Source organism: Peromyscus maniculatus, chromosome 1 (assembly GCF_049852395.1).
Source record: "Peromyscus maniculatus bairdii isolate BWxNUB_F1_BW_parent chromosome 1, HU_Pman_BW_mat_3.1, whole genome shotgun sequence".
In the NCBI taxonomy this organism is placed as follows: Eukaryota; Metazoa; Chordata; class Mammalia; order Rodentia; family Cricetidae; genus Peromyscus; species Peromyscus maniculatus.
This window is the reverse complement of record NC_134852.1, coordinates 158,702,574-158,730,000: the sequence shown is the minus strand read 5'-3', so window position 1 is coordinate 158,730,000 and position 27,427 is coordinate 158,702,574. Positions and strand designations below refer to the sequence as shown.

Sequence of the window (27,427 nt, the reverse complement as noted above, 5' to 3'; positions counted from 1 at the left end):
GCCTTCATTCCCAAGTACTGGGATTACAAATGTGCTAACAGCCCCATTCATCAGAGGCTGGGGTGGGGGTGGGGGTGGGGGTGGGTCAGCCCAAGGCTTGCCAAGCAAACCCTCTACCAACTGAGCTACACCCCCATCTCTATAAACAACTGTTAATTGGTTCAAGGTTCATGACTTCTCATTATCAAGAAAGTCTTAAGCCTCAGGTATCAGGTGTTGGGCCACCCTGCTGCCAGTGCTTTGGCTACTAGTGTGAAAAATCAGTAAGACTTTGTTTTGTTTTTCTGTTCAATAGTCTTAGAATGTGACCCAGGTTGACTGCAAACTCATGACAATCCTCCTGCCTCAAACTCTCAAATGTTGGGATTGCAAATATCAGCCATCATGCCTAGTTCGATGAAACTTAAAAAAAAAGTTTATTTACTTTTGAGACAGGGTTTCACTGTGTAACAGGCCGTCCTGAAACTTGCTCTGTAAACCAGGCTGGCCTCAAACTCAGAAATCCACCTGTGTCTGCCTCCCAAGTGCTGGGGTTAAAGGTGTGTTCTTTATGGGTGTTTGTGAGTACCTGAGTGTATGTATGTGCATCACATGCATGCAGGAGCCTGTGGAGGCCAGAAGATGTCAGATCCCCTAGAACTGGAGTTACAGGTGGTTGTGAGTCACCACATGAGTGCTGGAACCAAACCAGGTCCTCTGCAAGAGCAGCAAGCATAACTGCTAAGTCATCCCTGCAGCTCCTGTTTGATGATTTTCGAGACAAAGTCTCTCTTTATACCCTTGGCTGACTCTCAGAGATCTCCTATCTCAGTCTCCAAGTGCTGGGATTACAGGTGTGCGCTACCAGGCCCAGCTTCAAACTGTTTCTCTCGCTCTCTGTCTCTCTCTCTGAGACAGGGTCTTACTATGTCGTCCTCACACTGTTTTCTTAAAAGGTTGTCAGTACTCCATTCCATTCTTAGCGCATGGTGTCACAGGTCACTTGACTAAGCCAAACCAATGGAGATTTTGGTTCAAAAAATTAGGAAATGCATCACGGGAGGAATGCACTCCTCATTTTACTGCTGAAGCCATCTGTTCTCAACACGTGGGTCACGATCCCTTTAGGGATTCCAACGACCTTTTCACAGGGGTCATGTATCCTGCATATCTGATATTTACATTACCATTCATAACAGCAGTAAAATTACAGTTATGGAGTAGCAACGAAATAATGTTATGGCTGGGGTCACCACAACATGTACTGGGGGTCGCAGCATTGGAAAGGTTGAGAACCACTGCTCTAAGCGCCCCCCTTTCAGTGATCTGCCCTCCGGTTGCCCACTTCTGAACTTGGGCCTGGAGATCCTTACTAGTAAGCTTTTCGGCTCCACCAAAATGTCACAGGCTCAGAAAAACAGGCCTATCCCTGAGGATGACAATCATAACAGCTATAACAACCACATTCCCTGCTATTAGGTCAGGATGGACCAAGGCACAGCAGGATAGAGGTGCTGAAGTGGAGTGCGCCCTTCCCTGGCGTGCCGGGTACAGCAAGTTTCAGCCACTCCAAGATACGGACGAAGAGCGCCTCCTGTCCAGGAAAAAAGGGACAAGCAAGCATTGCGGAGCTTCGCAGAGCAGGAGACCCCCTGAAACACAGCCGCAGTGCGAGCTCGGAACTCTCATTTCTACGCCGATTGAAGCGCATCGGGCGCGTTCTGCGCAGCCGCAGTGGGACGTTCCCGCGCGTGCGCGGGGAGGGCGGGGCTGACCCGGTCCTCGCGCAAGCGCGCGCCGGGCAAAGCATTTGGCGGGTTTTTCCAGGCTCTACTTCTCACCCAGAAGCTAAGCAGTAATTCGGAAGCAAGTTTTCTCTCCGGAAGGAGTTTTCTTTTTGTTGACGTATTTCTCTGTGACCGGGTGGTTGAGCTCTTCTGAGGGCTTGGGCCAGTTGTCTCTCGTGGCGCGTCCGGCATCTTCCCCCAAGGCGAAAGGAGAAGCCTCTGCTGAGCAGACTTGAGCTGAGGTCGGAGCCCGGCCCCTCCCGGGTCACGATGGCTGTGTCCACCCAGCAGCTGGCGGAGGAGCTACAGATCTTCGGCCTGGACTGCGAGGACGCCCTGATGGGGAAACGTGAGTCCCGAACCGAGGGGGTCCCTTCCAAGTTCCATGTGCTCGTGGGGTACCGCTTGGGTCCTGAGTATACAAACAGGAGACGCTGTCAAAAGGAGGCATTGGAACCCTTTGCAGCGCACACCTAATCATCTGTTGCTCTGTGACTTTTCTCATCAGAGTTGTTTTTTAAAGGCAAGGTCTTGCTCTGTAGCCCTGGCTCTCCTAGTACTCACTATGTAGACCACTGGGTGGCCTCGAACTCACAGGGATCGCCTGCCTCTGCTTCCCGAGTGCTGGGGGAATTAAAGGTGTGCACCACTTTATAATTATAATTTTAGTGGTCTGTGCAAACAGGAATTCCTCGAGGTGGATCCCTAATACTTTAGCTTTGGAAGAAACTTCAGGGAGCTTTCTGGCTCTCTCCCTATATAGATGGAGGGACACAAGGAAGGAGAATTAGTTGTCTAAGCTGTGTGCCGACCCCTGTGTCTTGCTCTGGAGTCCAGCGCCTCATCATATCGGTCCATAGAGTCCAATGGTGAAGGCTTAAATCACACATCTCTCTTGGAAAATGTGAGAATCGGTTTCAGAATAGCGCTGTGTGTACACTTGCCTTAACCATTCATCAACACTTTGAACTTCTAAGTTTAGGATATAAAGCCACAGTGGGAGTGGGCCTGCCTGTTATCCCAGCACTTGGGAGACTGAGGCCAGGAGGACCACAGAGAATTCAAGGCCTGATAGGGCTAAACATCGAGGATCGAGGTCCTGTCTGCTTTGCTTTTTTTTTTTTTTTTTTTTTTAATGACCGAATTGTTGAAGAAAGGTCTTTATAGCAGGTAGCCATCTTTTTTTTTTTTTAATTTACTTAACTTTATTGTACATACATTGGTGTGAAAGTGTCAGATCCCCTGGAATTAGTGTTACAGACAGTTATGAACTGCCATGTGGGTGCTGGGAATTGAACTCAGGACCTCTGGAAGAGCAGCCAGTGCTCTTAACCCCTGAGCCATCTCTCCAGCCCCTCTGCTTTACTTTTAAAGGTTAAAAAAAAAATAGAAGCAGAATGTAAACACACTAATTCATAATGCATTTCTTTCGCGAAGACTGAAATACTCCAAGTCCTTGTGAAGACTTAAAATGAATCTTTTCTTTTTAAAAATGTGTTGAGACAGGGCCTCTTTTTATAGCCCAGGCTAGCCTCAAACTAGCAGAGATCCACCTGCCTCTGCCTCCCGAGCGCTGGGATTATTTATTTTTATGTGAATGAGTGTTCCTCTGTGTGTATACAACTGCACCGCATGCATGCAGAGCCTTCAGAAGCCAGAAGAGGGAGTCAGCCTCTGGAACTGGAGTTACTGCCCGCTTGTTCATATGCCGTCAGGAGCACGTTCTTGTAGCTTCACTGCCCCCTGCTCTGGGGTTTCCTTTGGATTTCCTCACCTCCACTTCTCAGCCTTTCAAGGCTCCTTTTCATCTTGATGTGAATGGACAGGGCTCAGCCCAGAACCACTTCCTGCTAGGTACATCCACTCCTGTGGTGACTCACTCAGTCCTCCTTGACCACCCTCAATCTGGTTAGCTTGCCCCAGGCATTCCCTGTCTCCACCTTCCATACACTGGGGTCACAGACATGCCACCATGCCCCCTGCATTCCTGTCTTCATGCTTGTGTGACAAGCTCTTTACCTGCTGAGGCCTCTCCTTGGCCCCTGGTTGTATTCAAATTGCCGGACTCCTCAGCTCCATGATCCCTTCCCCCCAACCTCATTTTTCTACATCGCACCTTGGAGCATCTAAGGTACTATGTACTTTCTTTTTTTGTTTGTTTGTTTGTTTGTTTTTTTGTTTTTCGAGACAGGGTTTCTCTGTGTAGCTTTGCGCCTTTCCTGGAACTCACTCTGTAGACCAGGCTGGCCTCGAACTCACAGAGACCCGCCTGGCTCTGCCTCCGAGTGCTGGGATTACAGGTGTGCGCCACCACCGCCCGGCTCTATGTACTTTCTTGTTCTGGCTTCACCCCAGTAGCAAACTTCCTGTGATCAAGAACAAAAACTTGTTGGTTTTGTTCGCCGTTTCGTTCCCAGGGCCTGTGACTAAGTGGTGACTGGATAACAGGGATTGCTTCACCTCAGTATGAGAGCAAAAGAAGTGAACTGGGGGCGGGGGGGCTGGAGAGGTGGCACAGCGGTTAAGAGTGATCTTCCAGAGGTCCTGAGTTCAATTCCCAGCAACCGCACGGTGACTCACAACCATCTATAATGAGATGGGTGCTCTCTTTCAGCATGCAGGCAGAACACTGTATACATAATAACTAAGTAAATCTTTAAAAAAGAAAAGAAATGAGCTAGGTCCTCCCTTGCCTGGCTTCTCTCCTACAGTGGCAGAGCTGTGTGTTCTGTACAGACAGACGGAGGAGGGGATGGTAAGTGAGCTTATCGCCTTCTGCACCAGCACAGGGAAAATGTGCCTTACTGCAGAGATCCTGAGCTCCTTCGAACACGAGGTGAGAGCAAATGCGAGTTCACGAATGTCGTCCTGCTGTGTGGGGGTGTGCAGTGCATGAAAGGATGCGGGCTCTGGAGTCTGACCTGGACTCCCGCCCCACGTGAGCTTGGTCTTCTGCCTCCTTTCTTCCCTCTTTGCTTCCTTCTGTCACAGTGTCTTTCCGTTTCTGTACTTTTATTTATGGTGTGTACGAATGGGTATGCAGACCTGTGCTACAGAGCTTAGGGGACAGCTATGAAATATTGGTTGTTGCCAGATGGTGGTGGCGTACACCTTTAATCCCAATACTGTTTGAGGCCAGCCTGGTCTACATAGGGAGTTCCAGGATAGCCAGAGCTACATCGTAAGACTGTGTCTTGAAAAGAAAAAGGAAAGTTGATTCTAAGTGAGTTCTGGGGTTCAAATCCAGGCCATTAGGTTTAGCAGAAAGTGCCTTGGCCCGTTGAACCCTATCATTGGGCCCCTGCTTACTGTTTTTGAGCCTTGTTTTTGTTTTGTTTTTTTTCTTCCATCAAGTTCTGATAACCTGTGTTTTTAATGATTGGTAAAAATTAAGTGAGGTTGTATGTGAAGCACCTAAAATTGCCTCTCACACCTAAAGGTGGCAGGTGTGAAAGAGAATTATATTAGAATCATGTGTTGTCAGCAGAGAGTTACTGGGAAAGCTTTTTAATATTTATTTTTGTTATTCTAATATGTGTGTGTGTGTAGGTGTGGGTGCAGTGCCTGCAGAGGCAAGAGGTGTCGGATCCCCTGGACATGGAGTTACAGGCAGTGTGATGTGTTAAGCTGCCTAATGTGGGTGCTAGGAATCGAGCTTAGATCTTCTGGAAGAGTGGTATGTAGTGCGTGTGCGTGTGCGTGCGCGTGCGCGTGCGCGTGCGCGCGCGCGCGTGTGTGTGTGTGTGTGTGTGTGTGTGTGTGTGTGTGTGTGTATACACTGATCCCAATCCTACTGTCTCCCAAATGCTAGGGTGAGAGGCATGATCCACCATGCGCAGCCTGCCATGTTTTGGTTTGTTTTAGAGACAGTATCTCACTATGTAGACCAGGCTGGCCTTGAACTCACAGATCCACCTGCTTCTGCCTCCCAGTGTTGGGATTAAAGGTGTGTACTAACATGGTAGTTAACACTTTTTGGAGCAGTTTCTTATCTTTGACTCTGGGGATGGGCGATACTGGAATTGAGTCCGGGACCTCTTGCTGCCGGGCACGTGCCCTGCCACCTGGGCTCTCTCCCTAACTCTTCTTTGCTTACGTTTTGAATGCCTGTTATTACTTCAAATGGGAAGTGCCCTCCCTGTTATCAGACTGTGGAATAATGTAATCACGCTCTGCTTCTGTTCCATTCCTCAGGTTCTAAATAAGAAAGTATCCAAAGCCTGGCACAGTGCCTCCAAGGACAGCGGGCATGCAGGAGCCAGGGACATTGTTTCCATACAAGAGCTGTATCCTTTGATGCAGAAGGTCTTTGCACTCAGCCATATATATGTATTTTGTAATTCCTCTACAGTTGTATATATAACTTAAAAACAAATTTTAAAAAATTCCTAGCATTCAGTTTTTCGGTTAATCACATGTAATTGCTCTCCTTGACCAGTGTTTTCAGGATTGAAGCAGAGGAAGAGGAGGAGACCCTTTTGAACTCTTATACCACACCCTCTAAGGTGAACATGCGGTTCCTGGAAATTGTATTCTACAAGTAACATTCTTAAAAACATATCACAGAACTGGGCTTGGTAGTGCACACCTTTAAACCCAGCACTCGGGAGACAGAGGCGGGTAGATCTCTGAGTTCTAGGACAGCCTGGTCTCACCAAAGAAAGTAAGTTCACAACTCTCTATGACTTTCCGTTTCCCTACTAAGGCTCACAGTCTGAATAGTATGTCTGAGGCTGACTCCACCTCGGTCCTGTCTCCCATCCTGGTTTTCTTGCTCGTCTTCAGGCATACCAGACATACACTCACCTCGTGGCCTCTTGTTGGGGGGGAGGGAACTAAGCTGTCTAAAGTAGCGGCTTCCTCCCTCCTCCTCTCCTGTATCTATTCTCGCGCTCTGTCTTTCACGGTGGACTTGAGTGTTGCTCCATTTCACTGCACTGCAGATGCTCTCAGGTCGTGGACGCTGCTCCACCCACTGTTCCTGCCCTCAGGCCTGGCCTGTGCTAGCTGCAGCATTAGTGTGTTAGAGGAGTCTGTGTGGAAAGTAGCTAGAGAAAATGTATCCAAACCCCAGAGTCATGTTTACCCTTTGCCTTACTCATTCTTCCTAGTGCGGCAGCATCTCCTGAGAACTAGGAGTGTAGCCCCGGGGTACATGTTTAGTGTGTACAGAGCCCTGGAGTCCGTTCCCAGCAACCCCCTAAGACTATCTGAGGAAATGATCCAAATCATGGAAAAAGCTATATGCGTGACAAGGTACATCGTAACATTATTCATAATCACAAGAAATTAAAAATAACCTATCACCTAGCAGTAGAGGAGGAGGCATAGAAATTACTCATGAACTCAGTCAGATAACAGGACTAAGGGTAAAGACTGTTCCAGTGTAGGAGAACGCACATAGAATTTAAAAATCAGTATGTAAAATGCTGTAAGCTTTATTTATTTATTTTGATTTTTCGAGACAGGGTTTCTCTGTGTAGCTTTGCACCTTTCCTGGATCTCAGTCTGTAGACCAGGTTGGCCTCAAACTCACAAAGATCCGCCTGCCTCTGCCTCCCGAGTGCTGGGATTAAAGGCTGTGCCACCACTGCCCAGCTGTAAGCTTTATTTTTAAATTAGGATAACTTTTCTTGTTTGTTTTTCAAGACAGGATTTTACTGTGTAGCCCTACCTGACTAAATAACCCTTCTTGAATATTCTTTAATTGTTTCTTAATATCTTTGAACTAATTATATATAAATTAAAATAGTTACTCTATTTTGATGTCAGTTTCTTGAGTTCTTTATATACTTTGGAGATCAGTCCTCTGTCAGATGTGGGGTTGGTGAAGGTCTTTTCCCATTCTGTAGGCTGTCTTTTTGTCTTACTGACCTGTCCTTTGCCCTACAAAAGCTTCTCAGTTTCAAGAGGTCCCATTTATTAATTGTTGCTCTCAGTGTCTGTGCTGCTGGTGTTATATTTAGGAAGTGATCTCCTGTGCCAATGCATTCAAGAATACTTGCTACTTTCTCTTCTATCAAGTTCAATGTAACTAGATTTATGTTGAAGTCTTTGATCCACTTGAACTTGAGTTTTGTGCATGGTGACAGATATGGATCTATTTGCAATCTTTTACATGTTGACATCCAGTTATGCCAGCACCATTTGTTGAAGATACTTTCTTTTTTCCATTGTATAGTTTTGGCTTCTTTGTCAAAAATCAGGTGTTCATATGTGTGTGGGTTAATGTCAGGGTCTTCAATTTGATTCCATTGGTTTGTATGTTGGTTTTTATGCCAGTACCAAGCTGTTTTTATTACTACAGCTCTATAGTAAAGCTTGAGGTCAGGGATGGTGATGCTTCCAGAGGTTGCTTTATGGTACAGGATTCTTTTAGCTATCCTGGATTTTTTGTTTTTCCATATGAAGTTGAGTATTGTTCTTTCCAAGTCTGTGGAGAATTGTGTTGGGATTTTGATGGGGATTGCATTGAATCTGTAGATTGCTTTTGATAAGCTTGCCATTTTTACTATGTTAATCCTACCTATCCATGAACGTGGGAGATCTTTCCATTTTCTGTTATCTTCTTAATTTTCTTTCTTTAGAGACTTAAAGTTCTCATCATACAGGTCCTTCACTTGTTTAGTTAGTGTTACCCCAAGGAATTTTATCCTATTTGTGGCTATTGTAAAGGGTGATGTTTCTCTGTTTTTTTTCTCAGCCCTTTTATCATTTGTGTATAGGAGGGCTACTGACTTTTTTGAGTTGATTTATATCCTGCCACTTTACTGAAGGAGTTTATCAACTATAGGAGTTCCCTGGTAGAATTTTTGGGGTCCCTTATGTATACTATCATATTGTCTGCAAATAGTGAAAGTTTGACTTTTTCCTTTCCAGTTTGTATCCCTTTGATCTCCTTTTGTTGTCTTATTGCTCTAGCTAGAACTTCAAGTACTATATTGAATAAATATGGGGAGAGTGGACAGCCTTGTCTTGTTCCTGATTTTAGTAGAATTGCTTTGAGTTTCTTTCTGTTTAATTTGATGGTGGCTGTTGGCTTGCTGTAAATTGCCTTTATTATATTTAGATATATTCCTTGTATTCCTGATTTTTCTAAGACCTTTATCATGAAGGGGTGTTGGATTTTGTCAAAGGCTTTTTCAGCATCTAATGAGATGACCATGTGGTGTTTTTTTTTTTTGGGTTTTTTTTTTTGTGTGTGTTTTTTTCAGTTTATGTGTTGTATTACATTGACAGATTTTTGTATGTTGAACCATCCTTGCATCCCTGGATCATGGTGGATAATTTTTTTGATGTGTTGTTGGATTCAGTTTGCTAATGTTTTATTGAGTATTTTTGCATCAATGTTCATGAGGGAGATCGGTCTGTAATTCTCTTTCTTTGTTGCACATTTGTGTGGTTTGGGAATCAGAGTAACTGTAGCCTCATAAAAAGAGTTTGGTAATGTTTCTTCTGTTTCTATTATGTGGAACAATTTGAAGTATTGGAATTAGCTCTTCTTTGAAAATCTGGTAGAATTCTGAGCTGAAGCCATCTGGTCCTGGGCTTTTTTTGGTTGGGAGACTTTTAATGATTTTCTATTTCCTTAGGGGTTATTGGTCTATTTAAATATTTTATCTGGTCTTGATTTAACTTTGGTATGTGGTACCTATCCAGAAAATTGTCCATTTCTTTCAGATTTTCCAATTTTGTGGAGTACAGGTTTTTGAATTATGACCTGATGATTCTCTGGATTTTTTTTTTTTTTTTTCAAGACAGGGTCTCTCTGTGTAGCTTTGGTGCCTTTTCTGGAACTCACTCCGTAGCCCAGGCTGGACTCAAACTCACAGAGATCCACCTGCCTCAGCCTCCTGAGCACTGGGATTAAAGGTGTGTGCCATCACCGCCCAACTAAAAAATTAACTTTTAAAATCTAGTTTGTAAGCCAGGTGTGGTCCCTCACATCTGTAATCCTAGTACTTGTGAGAAGGAGGCAGGCAGTTCAGGAGTTGAAGGATAGCCTCAGCTACATTGGGTTCAAGACCATTGTAGGCTTTAATACCTGATACCGTCTCAAACAAAAAACAATACAGAGGCTGCAGAGCTGTCTCACTAGTTACAAGATCTTGCTGCTCTTGCAAAGGACCCAAGTTCAATTCTCAGCACCCACATCAGGCAGTTCACAGGTGTGTGTAACTCCAGCTCCAGGGGTTCTGATGCCTCTTCCAACCTCCCTAGGCACCTCTACCTGCATGCACATGCTCACATACACATAAATAAAATAAAATCTTTAAATAAATAAAACCACACATATTTGAAAACCTAATTTCCGATATAGCTTCTTAGTTTTTCTTTTTTTTCTTTTTTTTGAGTCAGAGTCTTACTCTGTAGCCCAGGCTGACCTGGAAGTTGGAGGACTTTTGTACTGCAGCTTCCCAAAAGCTAGGATTTCAGGTATGAGCCATCATGCCTGCCTTAGTGATGGTTCTGAGTCTGTTCTCACCCTGGGTCCTACAGACTCTACCAAGGATAGCTTGATGGCATTTCCTTAAATGACCAACAGGAGGAGGCCTTGAGTCAGAAAAGTTTCTGCATATGACCTGGAGCCCTTGGGCTGAACAAGACATTTGTCTTTTCTGTTAACACACCCCATTATCCCAGGCTTTAGGGAATATTAGGGCCTGTGATTGAGTTTCATCCTTTACTTTGTACTTATTTTTGACTTCTTATTGATGAGCACAGAAAAAAAGGGAGAGAGAGAAGAAATGAAAAACTAAAAAGGAAAATGAAAAACTAAAGGGAAAAAAAACCCCAGATGTGACCATTAGTGAGGTGTTTGCTGACTACTCTCTCCAAGTATGAGCTCAACTACCTTATCTTCCTGGAGTTATTCCAGGCTTTAATTTGGAAAATGTGTGGTAGACTTGGCCAAAAGAAGTGTAACGTGGTCCCATCCCTTCTCCAGAGAATGTGTGCGCTCAGGTCAAAGCTAGGTATTGCCAAACTCGGGTCTTTTCTAAAAGCAGAAAGCGGTGGTATGGAGATGTGCGTGCAGGTTGACAGGTCAGCTGGGCTGGCCATTCTCTTTGGGGAATGTTTGCATTCTTTTCGTGGCAGCCTTCAGAGTGCAGACAGCGTCCTGGTGGGTGTTGGGTTTCTGTGGAAGGTTTTTGTGACCTCTGCTGGAGACGGCTCCTGAAGACCCCGGCCCTGCCTGTGTCCTTTCCTGTGCCACTTTGTCCTTACTAAGGCACTGCCAAGGGTCTATACTTCATTAGCGACTGGAAGCCAGAGTGACTGGGATTTCATTTTCATCTTGTTTCTAGGGTCCTCATAAGCGAGCTAGCAGCACCCCAGAAACCCCCCTAACAAAAAGGAGTGTCTGCACTCGTAGCCCACATCAGCTTCTCTCACCATCGAGTTTCTCCCCGAGGTATGTATCGTGATCAGTCCAAGTGCCAAGAAAGCTGCGCCTCTTTCTCTGCTGACAGGGCGAACTGCGGGTAACTTATTAACCGCCAGAGGAGTGGGGCGTCTGCTGGGAGCTGCCTGGGAAGCCCGTGGTTCTCTGCCTGTGGAAAATTACTGTTTTGTACAGTAATTAAGGAAACTTGCTTTCCACCCACTTCTCTAGGGCTCATTTCCTAGATCGGGACCTGATACCTCCTATTGAAAACAGCCTGGCTATTCAGAAGCCCGGGCGTCTGGCGCGTCTGGTCAGTCAGAGCAAATAGGCTCCCACCTGCTCCTACTCGTTTGTGTTTACTTGGGTTTCTTTCTGTAACCTGAAGTATTTTTTTAAAGGAAAAGTATGCACCTTTGTTCACAGTATTGCGTAACCGGTTCATCCCGTGCTCAGGTGACAGCTGGCTTCTGAGCATTTTCTCATCATTGAATCTTCTCCTTCAGAGGCTTAATTGAGATTTCCTCATGGCTACCACCACTACACATAAATGTGCAGAGATCATGTGTGACTGAAAATCCATAAATGATAGATCTCCGTTAGAGAAACCCACAGATGAGTGCTTCGCTGAGGAGACGTGTTTATAAGGGTGTTGCATCCTTATGGCGCTCAGGAACAGCATTTCAACCGTTTAGGAAACTGCCGACCTCTGGATCCTTCTAAACCAACCAGAGGGTAGGCTTCTCAGTTCTGTCACTTTAGAGAGCCAGTGACGGGCGGGGACATGGTTCAGCAGTGGAAAGCACTGGCTGCTCTTGCAGAGGACACAGGTTTGGTTCTCAGCCTCCATGTTCCGTCTCCACAGCCATTTGTAACTCCAGCTCAGGGGATCCACAAGCTCTCTGCCTCTGCAGATACCAGGCACATGGATGGTGCACATACATCCACACAGGCAAAATACTCAACACACACAGAATACGGAGAGGCAGTAACTGGAGGCTCTGCGGCCCTTGTCCCGGGGGTGGTTATTGGATCCTGAAGGACAGTTTGGTTTCACTGTGGTCCACCTGGTTCAGAGAAATCTCAAAACTGCTCAAAACTCCCAGAGTCAACTTTCTAGACGTAAAAGGGCATTTCTGAAACCTATGAGGGTTCAAATAGTTGTTGCAGAGCTATTGAGGGAGTTAGTCTCTCTAAGCAGGAAGCTCTTTAAATCTGTTTCTCTGGCCATGGCTGTCCCGTGTGAGCATCTGATGGCACTAGAGGGCTGCTGTGACACATGTCCTTCACAGGTGGAGCCCAGAGAGGCTGGTAACTCCCCTGCCGGATCGTTGTTTTAATGTACACTAAGAAAGCTGACATCAGAAGCTCGTTTTGTAATTTATAAGAGTAGTCTGTAAATTATTTAGGTAGAGGCAGCCCTGGAGATAAAGATAATTAGTTGAGCTCATTTTCTGTAACTTGTCTGGAAAGAAGGGGTGTTGGCAACAGTTACAGCCATGACCCCTGTGGAGTGAGTTCCCACAGAGTTTTAGGGTGCTGGGTGTTGCGTGTTTCTAGACCTCTCCGTAGGCAGTGTTCACAGCAGGAGGATTAGAAGCTTCCAAGCAGATCAGCAACCTTCTTAGATTTAGCACTCTGGTGAGCCAGTCAGAGTGGACACAGAATTGTCAGTGCAGCCTTGGGTGGGGTAAGGGGTGCTTGCTCCCTTTCACTGGTCGTTCATTGCCTCTCCACCTCCACAGAGACAAAGGAAAGGTTCATTTATTGTGTTGAACTTTTATTTTAGTGTTACTTGATCTTTGAACTAACTGTACTCTGAGTTTTTTTTTTATTTGTTTTGTTTTTAGAGATAGGATCTTCTGTTCCCTAAGCTGTCCTCAAACTTGGCTGAGGATAGCCTTGCGGTCCCAATCTTGCCTTCCCTTTCTGAGTGTTAGGATTGCAGACGTGTGCCACCATGCCTGGTTTCAACTGTGTTGTAGGTTTTTGTATTTGCTCGGCAGTATCTGACCCAGTCACTGTTTCAGGCTCAAATGACAGGTTGGTAACCATGGATGACTCACAAGAAGGAAGGAAAATAGTTGAAACTTGCCTTTCAGTCAGTTCAGAGTGCGTTGTGTTTTGCTTCATTTAGTTCTAATAGAGAAAAAAATAACAAGCTTTTTATATGTTTTTGTCTTTAAACTTCTAAACATTTGTATTCTGGTGTTCCTTGGTGCCTCATTCCCGAAATTCCTGAAAGGTCAGGGTACTCCAGCCCCTCCACGTTGATGAGATCTGTAAGACAGTTTGCTTTTTCTGCAGGCCTCCCAAGCCTCGCCTCGTGTTCCTGTCTCAGGTAACCACGGGCACGGTAATACTAATCTGTTCTGCTTCCCATCAGTGCCGCCCCCTCCCAGAAATACAGCTCCAGAACCAACCGAGGAGAAGTGGTCACCACATTCGGCTCAGCACAGGGCGTGTCCTGGTCTGGGAGAGGAGGCTCTGCAAGTGTCAGCCTGAAGGTCATGGGATACCCAGAGCCACTCACGGGCAGCTACAAAGCCATGTTTCAGCAGCTCTCAGATATCCGTGAAGGTAACTGGTGTCCTCTGGAAAGTCTGGTGGGTGTAAAGCCCTGCGGACGGAGGAACGGATGGACGGACGGACAGCTAGAGGCCTCAGCATCCAGAGGTTGGCCCATGTCCTTATGGGTGCTCTTTAGGTGAAGGGAAGGACGCTGGGTGAAGCTGTGCTTTCCCACGTTGTGTGGTTCACTTTAGGAACGTGCACAGCCACCCTAGTGTGGAGCGTGGGCTGTGAAGGAGTTCAGCTCTCGAGTGATGAGCACTCAGCTGCTTCCTTGGAAAATCCCAGGTTACCTGGAGTTCCCTGCAGTCTAGTAAGGGTGGGTTTCTTGATGGTGCTCTGGGACTGTGCCATGAACCCAGTGGAAAACCAGCTTAGTGATCGTGTCAGAAGATGGACTGAGGCCTGAGGTCAGACTGCACAGGTGTCCATGTTCCACCATCCCGTGGACCGACTGTGATGCTGGACAGTGTGTTCTGTCGCACTGACAGCACCCTGTCCCCTGATTGCAGTTCTGACCTGTAAGATAGAGGAGCTTGGCAGCGAACTGAAGGAGCATTACAAGATTGAGGCTTTTACTCCCCTCCTGGAACCAGCACAGGTAAGAGCCGCTTAAGAGTTCCCACGAATCACTGCTACTCTCAATTCCTGATGTAGACCAGGCTGGCTTTGAACTGAGAAACCTGCCAGTTTCTGCCTCCCAGTTCCTGCCTCGAGTGCTGGGATTAAAGGTGTGTGCCACCATGCCCAGCTTAAATCATTACTACTCTCTGGAGTCGATGAAGAAGTCCTCTTCCACTCACCTGGTGTGCTGGTTCACTGTCAGTCTTGGTTAGCGCTGATAAAATAGGTCCCTCGTAAAAAAAGAGGTGCTCCCTGGCTGTGTCTGTCGCCAGACTTTTCCTCCCTCGTGGACTGGGTCTTATACACAAACAGGTTGAAAGCTCGTTTGCTCCGAGGTGCAGGAGATCGCCTCTGCAGGTAGAAGTGTCTGGGTTTGCAAGGTGAGAACTGTGGGCTGGGATTCTCTCATTGCCTGAGCGATTCCTCTGGTCTGAGCACTGACGCAGATCAGTGGCTGCCTCTGGCATCTAGAGTTCCATCCTGCTTTAATTCTGGTGTGGGTTCTCTCTCTGGAGCATTCCAATCTAAGAGAAGGTGTGTCCTGTACAACCCTTGACTGAATGTGCCTTTGTCCTGTTGCTTCCAGGGGAAGTGACCATACATAAAACTTTGTCCTTAGCCTGGCGGTGGTGGCGCACGCCTTTAATCCCAGCACTTGGGAGGCAGAGGCAGGCGGATCTACAAAGCTAGTTCTAGGACAGCCAGGACTGTTACACAGAGAAACCCTGTCTCAGGATAAAAAAAGAAAAGAAAAAAAAATTTTGTCCTGTAGGAAGTTTTGGAGAAATTGAAAGGAAGTGTGGGGGCAGGGCTGCACAAGAGGAAAAGATTAGATATTCTCAGTTTGCTCCCAAGAGTGGAAGCTTACACAGGAAGCCACTAGGAGAGATGTCAGTTCCATCCAGGAAGGACTTCCTGGGGAAGTGTAATGTGATGTCCCACATGGTATCTGGGCACTTGGGAGCCCGAGGCAGGAGGATTGAGAGTTCAAGGATAGACTGTGTTGTGTAGCAAAACCCTGTGGGGAGGCAGGAGCGTGCAGGTACCAAGAGGAACCACAGCATGGCTGAGGATTTGGCCCTGAGCCAACTTCCGACCTTTGGGTCCAGGCTTCACTGTTGTTTGACCTTAATGAAATTATCCTGTGGCTCTGCCTCTTGTTGCTGGGTGTAGCCATAGCTATCTCACGGTGACCGTGAGGGTTGAATGTTACTACATGTCATCTGAGAGCGGTGTGTGGCAGACTCAGTGATGTGATCTATTAATAGCTGTGGTTTTCCAGAAGTGCTTGTGGGCGGCAGGGCTTGGGGGGATCCCCCTGGTTGGGAATGCTCACACTCGGGCAGCCTCTCAGAGCACACCTGGTTAGGCAGGAGGTGGACTAGACACCCTTGAAGGGTCGTTCCACTTTCAGCGGTGATGCTGCGATCACCTCCCGGAACGTGCTATTTGGCTTTCACTGTCCCGCCACTATGTTGCACTTTCTTTGGTAGGAGCCTGTCATCCTGCTGGGCCAGATTGGCTGTGACAGCAATGGCAAGCTGAACAGCAAGTCGGTGATTCTCGAGGGAGACCGGGAACACTCCTCGGGCACTCAGATTCCGGTGGATTTATCCGACCTCAAGGAATATTCTCTCTTTCCTGGACAGGTGAGACTGTGGAGCCTTCTGAGATGCAGACCTGAGAGCATGCAGTGGGCAGCTATTTCTTGGTTTCCGTCTCTGTTGCCATGAGATTGGGTTGTATAGGTCCACTGTTTTAGGAACTGCTTTTCCTCTCCTTAGCTCTGGGTCCAACTGCCCAGGTTCAGATCCCAGCTCCACCTCGTGAGGTGTGTGGCTGTGGCTGAGGTACTTGGCCTTCAAAGCCAGGGTGTCTTCATCCACAAAACGAAATAAAAATTCTTACCTCATGCAGCTGTTGTGAGAATTAGGTCATCTGTGAAGAGCGTAATTGTAACTGATACGGCCCCCCTCATTTGTTTTCTGGGAAATGCCCTAAGTTTATAATTACCAAAAGCAGTTTATCTCGGACCTCTCATTTATCTCTCCTGGTCAGCAGTCTTGTGTTTCTTGTCTTTCAGGTTGTAATTATGGAAGGATTCAACACCACTGGTAGGAGACTCACTGCCACCAGACTCTATGAGGTACAGATGGGCCTCTCCAGCACCTCATGTTTGCCCCAGGCTCTGTGTGTGCGGATGTGGTACAAGAGACTGGTCTTTTTCAGTCTCTGGGTGTTTGTTAGTAGTTTTTATTTCTCGGGTTGGAACCCACCTCCAAGCTGTGAGTTAGCAAACTCTTTCCTGCAGAGAGCCAGGCAGCAAATACTAAACGTGTGTCTATATCATTATAGTGCAGGCAGCCATCGGCCACTCATAAACAAACGAAATCTTCATTTAAAAAACAGCTGTGGCGCACACCTTTAATTCCAACACTTGGGAGGCAGAGGCAGGTGGATCTCTGTGAGTTTGAGGCCAGCCTGGTCTACAGAGCAAGATCCAGGACAGGCACCAAAACTACACAGAGAAACCCTGTCTCAAAAAACCAGGAAAAAAAAAATGTCTGTAGTCAGATTTGGCCTCAAGCTCTGCTCACCACTGTGGTCCTCTAGAGATCAATTTCCACGGAATGCCCGGAGAAGTAGGTGGACTCCCTTCCCTGCCATCCTTGCCCAGCATGCCCATGGTTTAGGCCCCCACTTTGCTTGGGACAGCCAAGTGTTTTGGGTTTTCCCATGGCTCGGTCTGCTAAGTCACAGTGAGCTATTTAGAAAAATGTCGGAATCTGGGCTCTAGCTGTAACTCCAAGAGCAAGGCAGAGACAAGCCCCTCTCCTGGCTCCTCACAATCCTCCCACTGCAGACCTGCAAGCACTCAGAGCCATCCATCGCCAAAGCAACGGCGGGGACAGACCCCAGCTGGGCCTTCTTTCTGTTTCAGGGGGTACCACTGCCATTCTATCAGCCCACCGAAGAGGATGGTGGTAAGTTTTGGTTCAAATTTTTTCTTGCCAACAATGGGGGTGATAGACAAAGTCCCAGACTGTAGTTGCCCAGGCTCAGGGAAACAACAAAAGCTGTGTGGGGGCGCCATGCCAAGCAGTGCGGACACAGCTGATCAGTGGGCTCACAGGCCCTCTCTTCACGAGTCACTAGTGAGTCTGAAGTTGAGCGCTGATAGTGGTGTCATCTGGGCTCTGGTGATAACAAACTGAACACCTGTAATCTGGGCTACTGCTTAACAGGCATGGGAAGGATACTTGAAAAGGGAAATGATACACACATTATAACTCAACTGGGTGTCCAAATGGAATCCTGGAGGAGAAAGGGACGCTTTGGAAAACCTAGTTTAGTCAGCAGCTAACATACTGTTAATTCCAGCAAATGTGCTGTGTTGTAGGAGATGTTAATGTTAGAGGGCTCTGGGAAAAGACAGAATTCTGTGCCCTCTTTGCAAGTTTGTGCAACTCTATAGTCATTCCACAATAAGGGTGTAATTGTAAAAAAATAGTTTCTGGCTAGGTGTGCTGATGCACACCTTTAATCCCAGCACCTGAGAGGCAGAAACAGGTGGATCTCTGCGTTCAGGTCTAGCTTGGTCTACATAGGGAGTTCCAGGCCAGCCAAGGCTACCTAGTAAGACACTGTGTTTTTGAAAAAGAAGAAGAGCCGGGCAGTGGTGATGCACGCCTTTAGTCCCAGCACTCAGGAGGCAGAGGCAGACAGATCTCTGAGTTTGAGGACAGCCAGGGCTACACAGAGAAACCTTGTCTGCGGGGGAGGGGGAGGAGGAAAAAGAATTGAACAAGTGACCTGGATGGAGAAAAAGCAACATAATAAAAATTATATGTGTATTTTGTTTTTGTTTTTAAGTTAGCAAACTTTGTTTCAAAATACCCATAAGCTGGGCTGGAGGTCTTGCTGGGTAGATAACACTTGTATAGCGTATGTGAGGCTCTGAGTTTGATCCCCTGCTGTCACAAATGAAAAAGAGGACAGGTACTGGAGAGATGGCTTAGTGGTTAAGAGCACTGGCTGCTCTTCCAGAAGCCTGAGTTCAATTCCCAGCACCCACGTGGTGGCTCACAACCATCTGATCCCCTGTTCTGTCTGATACCCTCTTCTGTCATGCAGGTATACATATAAATAGAGCAAATAAGTCTTTTTTAAAGAAAGGGGGGGTAGTATTTCTAAGTATTTTTGTAAGTGAAGTAGAACAAACACCAGTAAAGATTTTCAATAAATGCCAACGCTGGCATACTGCCAGTACCCACCCACACATGGATGGCGTGTGAAGTCATTCTTAGACATGACCTGGAATCAGCTCATGCCATTGTACAGTCTCAGAAACTATCTGTGCAGGGGACAAAGGTAGATTCTTCCTGGTCTCAGTCCTGTGGTAGACTGAATATCGCTTCCATGATCCCACAGGGCAGTGAATATGTTACTTTATATGGTCTGGTGATGTAGTAGTGTGTACTGTTAGTCTTAGTACTTAGGAGGCAGAGGCAGGCAGATCTTTGTAAGTTCAAGTCAAGCCCGCTCTACATAATGAGTCTTGAATGGGATTATACATGTGGACTGAGTGCAGTCACATGGGTTCTTATGAACATGGTCATGGAATAGAATCTTTAGGCCACTGACTTTAAAGATAGTGCACAGATAGCCTCTGGATGTTCCACAGCCATGCTGACAACTTGACTTCTGGACTTACAGTGTCCAAAAATGTAAGATAGTAAATTGCATTAGCTACCAAGTTTGATACTACAAAATAATTTTTTATTTTATTGTTTTAAAATTTGTTTCTGTTTGTTTTTATGTGTGTTGCATATAGCTATGTTCACTTGTGGGTACAGGTAACTGTGGAGGCCAGAAGAGGATGTTGGGTCCCCGGGTCAACAGTTATAGACAGTTGTGAACTGCCTGATGTGGGTGCTGGGAACCAAACTTGGGTCCCCAGGAACAGCAGTAAGCACTCTTAACTGCTGAGCCATCTCTCCAATCCCTGAAATAATTTCTTACAGAACTGATAGGAAAGTAATGCTGCGTATTAGAAAATTTGGGGAATTTTGGAGGCTTGTTGTATAAGCCTCACAAACTAGCTCAGACTGACTTTAAAAACCCAAATTCAGATAGTTCTGTCTGGACAGGGGCTAGAAACCCAAAGTTGGGGGGGGCACAAGCCTAGCAGCTTCAGTGTCCAGGTAGCACAAGAACCCACAGGGTCCTCTAGTATCTGGGCCTCCAACAGAGCCTGCCCTTCCAGGCCTCGATTCCCCCATATTCTCCCACCACACCGACCCCCAGATGGCCCCTAACTTCTGCAGTGTGAGCACATGTCACTTGGATGAATTCTTTCCTGTCTTTCTGCTCATGTGGCCCAAGTGCACTCCATGGCTCCAGCTCCTCGCTGCCTGTGTTCTTGGTTCGATGTTCTTGGGGGAGGGATAAGGTCCTCACCTGGAATCCCCAGACTTGCACTCATGGGACTTGCTGTGACAAATCCTGTGGCATTCTCCTTCAATGGCCCTTCGTTCTCCCTCTACCCAATATCAGCTCTCCTCCTCCTCATGACCTTGCAATGCCTTCTGTCTCAGATTGTGAGCAAACTATGGTTTTAGTTGCCTGTGGGCCTTATACCACCTCTGACAGCATCACATACGACCCCTTGCTTGATCTGATCGCCATCATCAACCATGACCGACCCGATGTCTGCATCCTGGTAGGTCCCCGGGATAGTAGTGTGTAGGGAGGTTGTGGGGTGGGAACAAAATCAGCCTTAGCAAGGGGTTTTAATGCTATTCTGAGTTTTTTTTTTTATTTTTTTATTTTTTTCCTGGAGCTGAGGACTGAACCCAGGGCCTTGCACTTACTAGGCAAGCGCTCTACCACTGAGCTAAATCTCCAACCCTATTTTGAGTTTTTAGGAAACATCTATCTGTCTCCTTTTACAAAGATTTTGTTTTGTTTTTAAATCTTTCCTTGTTTTTGATTTTGTGAGACAAGGTCTCACTGTGTAGACAAGGCTGGCCTGGAGCTCACTATGTAGACCAGGCTGGCCTCAAACTCACAGAGCTCTGCCTGCCTCTGCCTCCCAAGTGCTGGGATTTTTTAAATTCTCAATCTACACCTCTGGAGGTGTACACATACTCCACAGCCATCACTAAGTCCTGAGGCCAGCAGTATTGTCTTCCTTTCCTGATTTTACAGCATTCTTGCTCTGTCTTGGTACTGTAGTCCTAAACAAATCTCTTTTTATGGCCAAGATACTACTGTTAACATGGTGGTTTGTTGTTCTTACTAGGTGTAAAAAAACAGAAAAGAGCCCAGTGTCATTTGGGGCAACCACGAGGGTTATAGGGCCCTGGGAAGTACCCTGAGGGAACAGGACTCAGATGTTCCACAGCCCATCTGCTACCTCCCCAGGCTCTCCAGGCAACCTGGGAGGGACAGGTGGACCTGGGCAGGGAACTGCTTAATTGTCTAAAAGCCTTTCCAGACACGGAAGATTCTGATTTGTTCTTTGGGGGCTTCTGTTTCCCCACCTCCGCTCATTTGCAGTTTGGACCCTTCCTGGATGCTAAACACGAGCAGGTGGAGGTGAGTGCCTGGGGAGGGGAGGGGAGAAGAGGGGAGGGACTGGGTGCCTGCACTCACCTAGACACTCTCTCTTAGTCTCCTCTTCTGGAGTTTATCTGTATCTGCAGCAGGCTTACATCAACCCTGTGGCTAATGTGGAAAACATTGTCAAACATTGTCGCTGGCTGTGTCCCATAAACACCTTGAATCTGAAGGCTCTGTTCCACTAGTACACAAGACCATCTGGAAGCCAGGGAGGGAACTGGAAATAGGTGGTTCCTTTGTCTACCCCAACTCACTGCTCAGGTGCAAAAACAGTAACACAAGCAGATGGGCTTCAGCCGTGGGTCTGGCTGTCTGGTCTCAAAGTTGCCTATGAGACTGGGATAGTAGCTACTTCACTAAAGAGGCAGATACTATGAAATCCTTTATGTGGCCACAAACTGGCATCATGTCATGAGTCCCTCTGATACATGAATCAAGGTTCTTCCGAGGATCTTGGTCAAGGGCCTGGGTCTCCTGTCCCTTGTTGGAAGGTGTTTCACCTCCATAAACAGGATTTCAAGGCCGTCTTCATCCTAGACTTTGAGTGTGCGTGCAAGAGGATTGTTATGTGGCGAGGGGACTTTGCAGCTTCACCCTCCCGAGTGCTGGGGTTGCAAAGCCCCCGTGCCTGGCTGTCTTTGTTCTCACGTCCCGTCCCGTCCCTCGGCCCTCCTCTGAGTCAGCTCCTTTCCTCTCTTGCAGAACTATCAGCTGACAAGCCCGTTTGAAGAGGTTTTCAAGCAGTGCCTGAGAACAGTCATCGAGGGAACGAGAAGGTCAGTGTTCCAGATGCGGGGCAGACCTGGAGCCTTCTAGGTTCTTCCGGGCCATGCCAGTAGGAAATCGAAGCTGCTTAGGCCACTTGTGTTCCCATCCTTTCTGTCCTTTTGGACTTAGAGATGAGATAGAACCCTTGACCTTCAGCCTCAGTGAGTACACAGGCATCTCTGTAAGTCAGATACACAGACTCCACACACTCTCAGTCGTCCTCAGTTCTTTCTCTTTACTTCCTTTTCTCACTTCCCCTTGCGTAAACTGTTACTCCATGGGAATATTCCCAGGGTGGTTTGGGGAAGCATTTGATTGGCAGTGAAATTCTGAGAGGCCCCAAGCCTCTTGTTGCGTGAAGGGAATGTTTTGGGGTAAGCCCAACTTCCTTCCCTGAGTCAGCGCTTCCCCATCGTGGCGGGTGGCTGCCAGGGGCTAGAGCATGGGCGGAAGAGGGTGGGTCCTGAGTCCTCAGCATAGCTGGACAGTGTGCGAGGGCCTCGTGGTTCCAGGAAGAGTTCAGAGCTAGACACGGAGGCATCAGGAAGCCGACCCTCCGCTCCTGTCCTTTTTGTTGGGCAGGACAGAAAGAGGAGGCTGTGGTGGGCAGCCTCCTGGGATCTGCTGCTTGTTGCTGAACCCACAATAAACAACCGTTCCTGAAGCTGAGATTTAAAACAAAGCTGTAACAACCGTGGTTTTTAAAGGTCTTCCTTCCGCCTTCCGTCCTGAGAACAGATCCCAGGTTGATTAGCTGTAATACAACCTTGTGCTGGCATCAGGCCTGGAGCCGGGAGACTTGAGCCCTCCAAGGCTTCCTTACCCTCCCTTCTCAAGTGGGGGTTACAGATACCTTCCCTCTCGCCAGATCTGTTAGGGCCCCAGCTGAGTTCCCGAAACCAGGGGAGTGCTGAGGTCCTCGGAGATAAACCCCTAGTCTCCCAAAGCAGGGGCAGGCACTGGGGTGGCCCCCAGCACTGGCTGGTGCTTCAGACATGAGGTTGGGCTCTGAGTTTTTGGTTCCTCGTCCCGTGTGCTATTGATAGCAGTGACACAACAAAGAATAGACCGAGCATTGTTACCCAGGGAGCCAGTACCCAGCACCACCAGGCACTTTCATCTGTGGCTAGTGTGAGCTGCAAAGCAGGGCTGCGGCCCCACCCTGCCAGATCTGCATATAAATGGTGCTAGGTCAGAAATGCAGAGCACCACACTCTCGCAGAACTTAGCAGATGTCAGCGAGCTCCCTTGTGGCTGCAGAATGCCCTGATGCTCCCCTCTGCTCAAGAGACGAGACCCTCCCACCATATGATGCATGAAGTTGTGCAACACTGCACATAGTTGGAATTTCTCCCCGGCCCCTCCCCCAGAGCCAGCTCCAAGCCATGAGCGGAGGCTGTTTCCTCCTTAACCATTGCCCTCCTGCAGCCGCTCCTGAACAGCAGCCTCGTCCCGTGAGGACTAACAGCTTCACCTCAGTCCTTTGTACCTTAGAGACTTTCACTCCTGGAGACCGGGAGCATAGGTTGTTCCTTTCAGTTCACTCCCTGGCTTGTTCACCAGACTCTAGCACTCACTTGGACAATGGCAGTGAACTTGATTGTGAATAATATGCGAAGTACCTTTGCCAAGATTATGGTGACCTATTACAGCGGACCAGTCCTCAGTATCTGATGACATGTCCAAAGTCCCTATGTAGGGATGGAGAGATGGCTCAGCAGTTAAGACTTACTGCTGTAGCTGGGTAGTGGTGGCTCAGGCCTTTAACCCCAGCACTCAGGAGGCGGAAGCAGGCAGATCTCTGAGTTCGAGGCCAGCCTGGTCTACAGAGTGAGTTCCAGAACAGCCAGGGCTGTTACACAAAGAAACCCTGTCTCTAAAAACCAGAAAAGAAGAAAGAGAAAAAGAAGTCTAGCTGCTCTTACAGGGGCTGGTGTCTGGCTCCCAGCACCCACACCAGGCTGCTCACAGCCACCTCTGACCCCTGCTCTGGGGATCTAGACCTGTCCACGGTTTCAGCACGAGAAGGAAGGGTGCAGGAGGGAGCTTCGGCTGTCCCAGGCACGCCCTCACAGCAACAGTCTGGCCTCTTGGTTCACAGTGGGCCCCTCTGTCAAGGATGGGCAAGGGAACAAAGAAAAGGCTTTTCCCTTTTCTCTCTTGGGGGGCTTCGGAAACAGCCGGCCCTGGGAGCCACTCCGTGTTGTAACCCTAGAGACTCTCTGTCCCCATCAGAGGAACTGCTGCCTCTGCTGCTGCCCTGGGGTAGTTCCTGATGTGAGTGGGAGGTGGGTGTCTCTCCGACAGTCTCTGTCGTCAGTGTCCGGTAGACCTGGCCGAGCCTTTGCTGCCTGAAAGGTTTGGTTTGATCTTCAAAGTGTGAGGACGACCTCGGGGTCTAACCAGTTGGCTTCACTCCTCCCTGGCTTCGCTTGCTTCACCCAAGCCATGTGTCCCGAGAACTTTATTGCCCGCAAGCTACCTATGCCCTGTAGAGGGGAGTAAAACCTGAGTTTAAGTCCTGAGACTCCCCTTAAATAACCTCACTCTGTAGTTCAGGCTAGCCTCAAACTCATAACACCCCTCTCCGGCCTCCCGAGCCTTTCATGCCCAGCTCTAGATCTCAGTTTCCTCGCTTTTCCCACCAGACAAGAGTTCCCCTCTGTAGTGGGACGCCACCCAAAGCAAGAGACTGTGTGCCCTGAGCTGTGTGCATCAGATCCAGCTGGACGTGTGGAAGTGACAGCCTTTCCCTCGCAGGGTCCCGGGAGACTGGAGTGGAATGGCGGCATCCCAGTCTCCCCGGAGGACTGCTGATGGAGGGCAGGCTTACCCCTGAGCCTGGGGCCGCTCTGCTCACTCACCTCTTGTCCCTCCTGTGCTTGTGTTTTGACAAAGCAGCTCCGGCTCCCACCTTGTCTTTGTCCCGTCTCTGAGGGACGTGCATCATGAACCCGTGTACCCGCAGCCACCCTTTACCTTCTCTGAGCTGCCTCGGGAGGACAAAAAGGTACCGGTGCCCCGTCTGGCCAGTGACAGCGGGTGGGGTGAAGACAGCCCCGTGGGTGAGGGCAGAGAGTCCCTCGGGAGCCTGACTTCTGACTCCCAGCAGGTCACAGACTGCTGCGCGTGGGTTGGTCCTTCTCAGTGGTCTCTGTCCCTTCCCGGCCGGGCTCCGGTGGGGAGGAACTCTCTAGCTGTCGTATGCAGATGTTCAAGTGGGCGCCTTCTCATTTCAGCGAGTGCAGTTTGTGTCCGAGCCCTGCAGCCTCTCCATAAATGGAGTGATGTTTGGCTTGACATCCACGGACCTGCTGTTCCACATCGGGGCTGAGGAGATCTGCAGGTGAGACACATTCCACGTCAACAGCAGACAGCTGGCTCCTTGCATCCTGGCCCTGCCATCGCCAAGACCCTGCCCCCCCCCCCCATCATGCTACCGGACAGTCTTGAGAAGGGGTCGTGAGAGCCACACTATGCAGAGACTCGGGCCTTCCCTCGTCTGCTAACGGCAGCAGTCAGACCGGCGTATCCGTTGCTGTCACCAGTCGGCCGTGTCTGAGACCCCAAGGAGCCCGGTCTGTGTCTGCACGCAACGGCCGGCAGCGAAATTCCTACTTTTGGCCCTAGTCCCTTTCGCTTTACCTTCCCATTTTGTGAACCGAGTGCTCGAGTGCCCTCCTCTGCAGATTCACCAGGGATTGATTTATCAGACGGTGAACGTGGGGCCCTCGGAGAGCCGGACGCTGCTGGACCTGGCATCTAGGCTAGGCGGTTGGTTCTTCCGTCAGACCTGCCTTGCCAGGAGAGGGACCACCGGGGAGTTCAGTTGGGTGATGCTTTGGCTGTGTGTTGCTTCATGGTGCAGAGGTCGTGTCCTCTTGTGCAAGGTGGTGCTGGCTTCAGCGCCGAGGCCTCCCAAATCCTGATTCCTAGGACTCCTCTTCCCTCTAGGCCTCGTGCCCTGTTGCCCGTCCTGGGCAAGGACGTTGTCGCCCTGCGGTCTAGCCAGCTCTAGTCCTCGGGTCCTCCCTAAAGAGGACTGACGGAGGAAACCGGTTCTGCTTCCTTTCTAGCCCTTCTGGGACTTCAGACCGATTCAGCCGAATCCTCAAGCATATCCTGACGCAGAGAAGGTGAGCGCGCTGGCCAACCCCCTGGGTCACCGGATCAGACTCGCTTCACAGCCACCAGGAAATTTTACCCTGTGGCGACAAAACTGGGTTCTGTCCCCTCAAACGGGCAGTGGGAGCCTCCCCGGGTTCCTGAATTGGCAGCTACTAGACTTTCTGTCATCTCTGCAGCTACTACCCACTCTACCCGCCCCACGAGGACATGGCCATCGACTACGAGAACTTCTATTCCTATGCCCAGCTGCTCTTCACCCCTGACGTCTTCATCGTGCCGTCAGAGCTGCGGTACTTCGTGAAGGTAGCTTTGAACTGGCTTTTTGCCAGAGACATCAGAACCCGACTTTTCCTTCCAGATTACCGGGCACTCTCTCTCCCTGGGTCTACTGAATGGAACAGTGTCTGCTTGGGGCCAGCACAAGGGTTGGTTGTTGGGTGGGGGGTGTCCGTGGGTGGAATGGAGCAGGAGCAAGCAGCGTGTGCCCACCTGAGTAGAGCCTGTGTGTCGAAGAGTGAGGACCTCAGGCCATGTCACGGTGGTGTGGGAACATGCTGCCTGTCTGCCTGCCTTCCCCTGAATTCTGATCTGACCTCCCTGTGGGCTCCGCCAGCAGTACCTTGAAGAAGCTCTTGATCTGATCTGATCTGCACGCTCAGCCGCCTCAGGCTTGAGTCCTCCCAGGGAGTCCACCACACCAGTTGTTTTTTTTTAAGCTGGGTCCAGTCCAGTCTTAAGCGGTGGTTTTTCTGCTTTTCGAGGGAGGGAGCATTTGAGGCAGGGTCTCTACAGCCCAGGATGTCCTGAGCTCTCTCTCACTCGTCCTGCCTCAGCCTCCTGAGTGCTGAGAACAGTGTGTGGCACCCACTCAACCCCTAAGTGTCTTCTTCATGCAGAAAAACCAGAAACCATTGGGATCCGTTTCGTCCGAAGGATAAGAGCTGCTTGTCCCAGCAGGCTGCTGCGTTCTTTATCTGCCCTGGAGAGTCTCTAGTTACTAGTGAACATATCTGCCTGGGTGGTTGCCTTTGCTTCTGCTTTCTAAACTCAATATGAGATTTTGACGATGTCACACCCAGTACCCTTTCTTTCCAGGACATCCTTGGTTGTGTCTGTATAAATCCTGGGCGGCTCACCAAAGGACAGGTGGGTGGCACCTTTGGCCGCCTCTACCTCAGGAGACAGCCCAAGGCCGTGGACAGTAAGGGCAGGCCGGGCCTGAGTGTGGCCGCGCAGGTGGTCAGAATCTGAGTCTTGAGCCTCAGTCATGTGGCCTCACCGACACCAGGAGCCCAGGTATGACCCTCTGATGACCAGACTTTTGAAGCACCTGACAGGGATCTGTTGGTGACAAGGAGCGGACCAGGACTGTGGGCCTGGGGTCCTGTGCAGCTGGGCCTTGATCTGAGTCGTGCCTCTCGCCTCTCCCTTCTTCACATAGAAGTGAACTGTCTGTGGAGACAGCCTGCCCAGAAAGGCAGGAAAACCTCATGGTTTTCTGTATGAATCAGACACAGCATTTAGAGAAATAAATATAAATTTTTAGTAAAACTGATTTTAA

At 48.7% G+C, this 27,427-nt stretch overlaps 1 protein-coding gene across 2 annotated transcripts; it reads left to right on the top strand.

The window, feature by feature from the left end:
* Window positions 1-1,715: 1,715 nt before the first annotated feature.
* On the top strand, window positions 1,716-27,427 carry Pola2 (DNA polymerase alpha 2, accessory subunit). 2 transcript variants are annotated; one of them, XM_006980665.4, is made up of 18 exons: window positions 1,716-2,115; window positions 4,478-4,602; window positions 5,961-6,052; window positions 6,214-6,271; window positions 11,075-11,181; window positions 13,538-13,731; window positions 14,235-14,323; window positions 15,840-15,995; window positions 16,430-16,492; window positions 17,288-17,330; window positions 19,944-20,068; window positions 20,908-20,946; window positions 21,673-21,746; window positions 24,640-24,748; window positions 24,978-25,084; window positions 25,815-25,874; window positions 26,043-26,169; window positions 26,962-27,427. In XM_006980665.4, the coding sequence occupies exons 1-18, from the start codon at window positions 2,037-2,039 to the stop codon at window positions 27,115-27,117; spliced, it is 1,803 nt and encodes a 600-aa protein (XP_006980727.2). In that variant the 5' UTR covers window positions 1,716-2,036; the 3' UTR covers window positions 27,118-27,427. The 2 variants fall into 2 exon arrangements, with proteins under 2 accessions (XP_006980727.2, XP_076413715.1); XM_076557600.1 differs by having other exon boundaries at window positions 1,900-2,115; window positions 24,637-24,748; window positions 26,962-27,252.

What these genes read in the sequence shown, in the direction of transcription:
- Pola2 (XM_076557600.1), top strand. Translation starts at nt 2,037, where the DNA reads ATGGCTGTGTCCACCCAGCAGCTGGCGGAGGAGCTACAGATCTTCGGC. An exon ending in GGACGCCCTGATGGGGAAAC is followed by an intron (nt 2,116 to 4,477) that starts GTGAGTCCCGAA and finishes TCTCTCCTACAG; the next exon opens with TGGCAGAGCTGTGTGTTCTG. An exon ending in ATTCTCTCTTTCCTGGACAG is followed by an intron (nt 15,996 to 16,429) that starts GTGAGACTGTGG and finishes CTTGTCTTTCAG; the next exon opens with GTTGTAATTATGGAAGGATT.